Source organism: Cyanistes caeruleus, chromosome 4 (assembly GCF_971803275.1).
Source record: "Cyanistes caeruleus chromosome 4, bCyaCae1.hap1.1, whole genome shotgun sequence".
Taxonomy (NCBI): domain Eukaryota; kingdom Metazoa; phylum Chordata; class Aves; order Passeriformes; family Paridae; genus Cyanistes; species Cyanistes caeruleus.
Window position 1 is genome coordinate 55,051,602 of NC_141704.1, and position 6,291 is coordinate 55,057,892.

The window sequence follows — 6,291 nt, forward strand, 5'->3', positions numbered from 1 at the left end:
GGAAGACTTTTTTTAAATGTAATTTGAGTACTTTTGTAGGCAAGTTACTCATGGAAAGTAAATGCAGGATGACAGCACAATGCTTTGCAGTTGTTTGCTTAACCTGCAGTCACAGTGTCAAGTGTGACTGTAACAGACATGACATCCATTGGGATGTGGGGATTTTAAAGCCCTGTCTTACTCTATGGATACCCCTTTAATTAATGTCATGTTTGTTTACTTTTTATTTCAGAGAAAAGTAGATGCATATTTTCTGTGGCTTTTTTTCTGACCTTATCTGCATTCCATGTGCTGCCTACAGAACCTTTAACTGTGTTGTGACAGCAGACTCACAAGTCAGACCAAATATGCTGCTACTTTCCCATTTGAGTGCCTCAGTGGCTCTTTAAAAGTTTCTTTTAGCAGAATGCTAAAGACATTAGCTGTGTAAAAATGAAACAGAAAATAAACTTACAGTTCCTTAAACTTTACGAACAGTCACTTTTTAGGATACAGTCACACCTTCACCCATGTCCTTGGTGTTCATCTTACCTGTTTGATGCAGCTTATCTCACTACCTGCTTTTCCATGCACTGCACAATTGAAAATGCAGCTTTAATCAAAAGCTAAGAGATGAAGGTCTAATGTATTTTCTGACATTAATTTCTAGTGCTGGCCAGAAGAGCTGTTCTACGAAATGTCAGTGAATCCATCAGAGAAGTGCTCAGAGTTCAGTTCAGGAGATCAGTAGAGCTAGAGGTAAGTGGTATGAAGTGTGTACAAGTATTCTTTGATCAATGTAATACAATAGGGGTTTACTTCACAAGCTAAAACAGTAGTTCAAACAGTCCACAGACACTGTATCAGAGAGAGCTTTATTTTAACTTAAATGTTAGGCATGTGTTGGTTGTTTGGGTTTTTTTTAATGTGAACATGATGTCAACTTTTTTACTTTTAGAATGCCATCATTTTCTAGGACAGACCTTTATTGGTTTTGCTAGAGATGAGCAGGCAGTGTCCAGAATCTACTGCATACCTCCTTTGCCTGGTGAATTTAAACTGAAATACTTTTACCCTTCAAAATACCTTATTATTAAAATACCTTAAAATTAAGCAGGCCTGTTTGTTCTGCTAGCTAATTACATACTTAGCTCTTTAAACAAAATTAAACCTTCTGCACAGCCATGTGCCTTGTGTTATTTTATAAGTGACACCATCAACACTTGCAAGGGAGGTGGTGGAATACCAAATGCCTGATTTGGTAGATGAAAAAGGTAGGGGGAAAAAAATCAGGTGTGCAATAGTAAGATTTTATTTCTAAGCCTTCAGGTAGGTGTAACTCCTGTCCTTACTCCCCTCACAGGAATAACTTGGGTTTTTCTGAAAGCTTTTGCTGCTTTGTTAGTCAAGGAATCATCTTCGAACAAGATTTCAATATTGGTTTCTAACTTTCAAGTGATTGTCTAGTTGAGATAAAGGTTAAAGGCTCTATTCCCCACCTCTGTCACAAACCCTCTGAGGGGAAAAGACATGGGTTAGTTTGGGGGTACCTTTGCTGTGTAATCAGACACTTCAGTGGTGAGGAAATACTTCAGTAGAATTATTGGTGTAGATATGATGTTCAGCTGCACTTGCAGTTTTGCATGTCTGTATTCATCTAGTTGTCATAGCCCAGTACCAGATGATCTTTTCTGAGTCAGTGATCTCATTTTTATTATATAGTTAACTCAAGTAGCAGTCCATTGAACATAACTTGTATTTCTCTGTGCACAGAATTGCTTGGTGCCTTTAATTTTGGCATCTCCCATGATCACTGCACTCAGTAATTAAACAACTGTCTGATGTTTGAGGATGTACATCTCTACTGCTCAGTCAAGATAGGAGTGTTATAAATTCCCACCGAACTTCAGCTACAGTGAGCTGCCTCTGTAAATTATGTGTAGTTTGTGTCCTTTTATCAACACCTCCTCATGAGCTACTTAATTTTACATATATTTATATATTTCTTCTGGTTTGTAAAATATTCCTTCAGTTTGTGCAAACTGGAATAGTCAAGAAGTCAGATGTTCATAATCATAGAAACACACTTAATTTTCACTGACCTTACACAACTCATTAACATGGAAACGCTTACTTTCTTACTATTAGCAGCAGTATATAGCAGCTTGATATTTGAAGGCTAATTGGAACTAGCATTTGATATCTCACTTTATATTTTTCCCCTTTAAATTCCTGCCTTTTGTGCCTACAATTGCCTTGTAAAGCTCTCAATAGGAGAAAGCTTCTAAGAAGTCCTAAGGCTTCTCAGAAGTAACTGTTTTTATAAATAATGCAGGTAGTCGAGCATCATCCTTTGGAAAATCTTTTTTAACTAAAGGAAAGACATGTTTGCTGAATCAGTTTTGCTTATTCTAGAATGCTGCTATCATATGGGTTTTGCACTAAAAATAACTAGCAAATATGTTTTCACCTCTAACTGTAGAATACTAACAAAACTGTTGTTTTGAAAAAGAACTGTCTATAATAGCAGTATGTTGAGTGGTGATGTAATGCAATATTTTAAACAGAATTGCTCTATCTTGCTAAACGTAATTAATCCAGCAGGGCTGACTTTTGTTAGTTGAAAGAACCCAGAAACCATGTGTGTGTTTGCAAGTTATGGTAAAGCAGTGCACTTCTCTTAGCTGCTTTTTTACTGTGTCTCTTATTACAGCTCACAGATGTTCCTTCACTGTGATGTAATGTACAGTAAATCAGGAGACAGTCCACTTAAATTTAACTTTGTAGTAATGTATGCTTTAAAAATCCATAGGAGTGAAAGGAGGATTAAAACATTTTTTGCCCTCACCTTTTTTAGTTGAAACTGTGGTCTCTGCTACTTTATTATTTCAAACATTGTGAATTGCTGAAGTGGAAAAAAGAGAAGGCAGAATCCTGCCAAATGAAAAAAACTTCTGTCACGTTTTTCCTAGAAAAATCCTTAAGCAAAGTGAGAATAGCCAAAAAATGTCAAAGTTTTTTCTAGTTGGTCTCAACATATTGCATCTGCAAAAAATATTCCATTGTCTGAGTAAGAGTAATTTTAGCCAGAGCTCTGTAATGTAAAGCTTATTGACACTTGGGTAGGATCTGTTAGACAATGTTCTATTGACTTGACTTGCACTGGGGTGTGAAATAAAATAGTGTTGGCAGTCACTCACTGCCAGGACCCCTAGTGCCATTAAGTTCATGCCAACAGGAAAAGGGTTTCTGCCAGCTTCATTTGTGCTTGGAAATTTCATCATGCATTTTAGCATTTTTACCTTAGCCACTTTGTTGTTGTATTTAATGTGTATCTGGGGGTGTGTCCTTAACTTACTGGTTCCTATAATCCCAAATGAGTGAACTCTGCCTCCTAAGTGTGGAGTTCAGGTCATTGCCAGGTAAATACTTCTTTCAGAGTTGCCACCTTGTGGACTTGCACTGGCTTCATCGCTGCTTCTCCACTGCTGAAGTTCTGGCTGGTACCATAGAGGTGTGTGTAAAACCAGTGAGAACTGTTGCTTCAGGATCCTGAAGTGCGTAGGAGAAGAAGCTTTATTTTATTTTTAAGACCTGTGAGCCTTTGTAGTCTATCTTCAGGAAGTTAAACACCCTCTGCAGGCTCTTCATAGGATTCTTAATAAGGTGGTAGTGAGAAAATCAGTTGTTGATGCTTTCTGACAGATGTTTACACAGCATAATACAGTGGAGTGTAGGCATGGATTAGGTTTTGGCAAATGTGCATCTGATCAAGTATTTTAGCAGACAGTTATCAATAGCAAATGCTCAGGAAACATCATAAGGGATGGGGAAAGGATACAGTCATGTTTTTCCTAAATACTCTTCTAGTCTCTAGTAAACCGAGGCTTAAAAACTTTCTGAACTGGATGTGCTCTCTCTTGTGAGGGTAGCTTGGAATGAGATAGGTGGTGTCCTGGAAACAGCAGAGTTGGATTAATCATTGCACTTTGGAGCAGGGATAGCTTAACTCAAGGTGTTGTAAGAGTTCTCTATTTCTACTGAAGGTTTTGCAGTAGGGATGGCTCCAAACTGCAGATGGAGTTTTGTGTGTTTCTCTGGCTTTCTGTCCCAAGGTGTTAAAGTTAAAATATTTGTACTTTTTAATATAAGAAATCCACGCTTGTGTACTTTAATAGTGACACTCTAACATGTGATGTTTCAGCCACCTAATTTAGCATCTAGCTGTCCTGGCAGTAGAGGTGAAACTTCCAAGAGAGTTGGATGGATGGTTGGCTGGCTTTGTGAAGCATTAGAGCTGTGCCGAGAGCAGCTATTCTCATTCATGAATCATGATTCCAGAGTCATGAGCTCTGCTCATCTATCCTAGATAACTTTGTAGACTTCTCTGTGAATTAGCTTAGAGACAGCATCATGCTGTCATGGGTCTATTATTTCTGTCATATGGATTAGGCTGAAGAGAGCTAATTCTAGACAACCCTGCAATATCTCAAACAGAAATAGCTATTGTTTTGACTTGTAGTGGTTCTAATCTGCCTTTCTCAAAATTACTGTTAAAAGTGGATTTTTATTTTGGATGTCCCTTCTGGAGTTGCTGTTGCTTTTCTGATGCAGTGAAGCACAGAAGGCAACCAGTGTTAGCTGTTGAGACGAAAAAGTTAATTTTTTTTATTAATTTTTTAATTTAGTTAATTTAATTAAGCAGCAGGGTGGGCTGCTTTCCTGGTTGTCTGTGGTGCAGCACAACCAGTCAGAGATGGAGGTAGCTGAGCTGGTTTGCTTTCTCAAATACCCAGCTCGAGTGTGTAAGTATATGCTGGCTGCAGTAGGCCTCTCTTCCTCAGCATATATTACTTCAGAAATCACCAGAAAATTGTCACTGAGATTTGTAATTCTAATTCTTCTTTTTCTTGCCTTTTAAGTAGTCTCATTTGCAAGTAATGGGCAACTTTCTTTTGGCATGTGTTACCCATTTTAACTGCTGTTTCCATTTGACAAACTGAAGCTGCAGAGATTATTTCATCATGAGATAAAAGAATAAAATTTCAGATAAGAGGAGCTGAAAAGAGCTGTGCACATTATTCATATCAAACAAATTTGAGTTTTATGGATATAAATCAATTTTTAAAAAAAGTTTGATGTTGCATATATTTGTGGGCTAAGAAAGAAGAAAGGCATAATGAGCAGCATAGATTATTTTTCTCATTTCCTTCTGCTGCTGAGGTAGTTTCTTCTGGTGAAGATGAGCTCTCTGAAATGCAGGCTTTTTCAAGGACAGGAAAGAGCTGCTTTCTGTCTCATCTCAACAGCAGTTGCCATCACTTTACACTGCAGCAGAAATTCCAGTAAGGAATATGTGGGTCACAATTTAAGTGGCACTGTAGTTTTCTATGAGCCTCTTCCTGAAGTTATCTTAACAAATCCCTCCACCAGCATGGCATCTGCCAGGTGCTAGCATCCCTTCAATGCAGAGATCCACATTCATCAGAAACTTTGAGTGTCTGGTTTACATTTATCTGTGAGGCCATTGTGTTGGATATCTGAAAATACTGTTGAGATTTGACTGCCACTGGCAAATTAAGCAAACTGGGGGAGTAAACCAAAAATGAAGAAAATAACGGTGGGGAAACAGGTGTTCTTAATATTGAGAGTTTCTCTGAAGGAGGGAAGACACTGCAATATGTTTAAATAAATAAAACCCTTCACTTTGTTCTTACTTAGGTGGCTGAGAAATGATGGGTAAGAATATCTGCATGGTTGAAGGTTTATATTTAACTTGCGATCTCATTTCTTTTACATGATGTCTGAGGCTCCTTAGGGTTTTATGAAGACTCAAAGTCAGGACATGAATTGTAGTGTGGTAACTGTGTTGAAACAAGCAGATAGAAGTGTTCCCCGAAAGAAAATTTTCTTGAGTGTGAAAATTATAGTTAAAGAATGTTGGTTATGTTTATTTTACTCCTTCTGTGCCACACATGAATGGTATAGGATGTGTTCACTATATGGTGTATGACTGAAATGCAGAAGGTAAGCAAGCAGTTCAGTAAGTAAATAGGAATTTTTTATGGGAAATGTTATGTACACCAGGGGAATGTAGGCGAGGGGGAGTGCTAATACATGGGAATGTGATAAATTGAGAAGTGCTGAGATTGGAGTGTTGTACTGAAGAGATTCCAGTAGGTGCACCTGGCACAGGGGAGTTGCCTGTGATGCACTGGAGCAGAGGCTGCAAGGCACAGCACTAGTTTCTGTGCTTCTGCTGCTCTTTGAAAAATAGACTGCATTTTCCTACCTCTTGATGAGGTGGCTTTG

At 38.1% G+C, this 6,291-nt stretch overlaps 1 protein-coding gene across 1 annotated transcript in view; it reads left to right on the forward strand.

Moving 5' to 3' along the window:
• The window catches only part of KIAA1549 (KIAA1549 ortholog), a 140,085-nt gene that overhangs the window by 70,661 nt on the left and 63,133 nt on the right, over positions 1-6,291 (forward strand). The window contains exon 3 of the mRNA XM_086886289.1: positions 650-778. Coding sequence (XP_086742415.1) covers positions 650-778 — 129 coding nt within the window. The remainder of the gene's footprint in view (positions 1-649; positions 779-6,291) is intronic.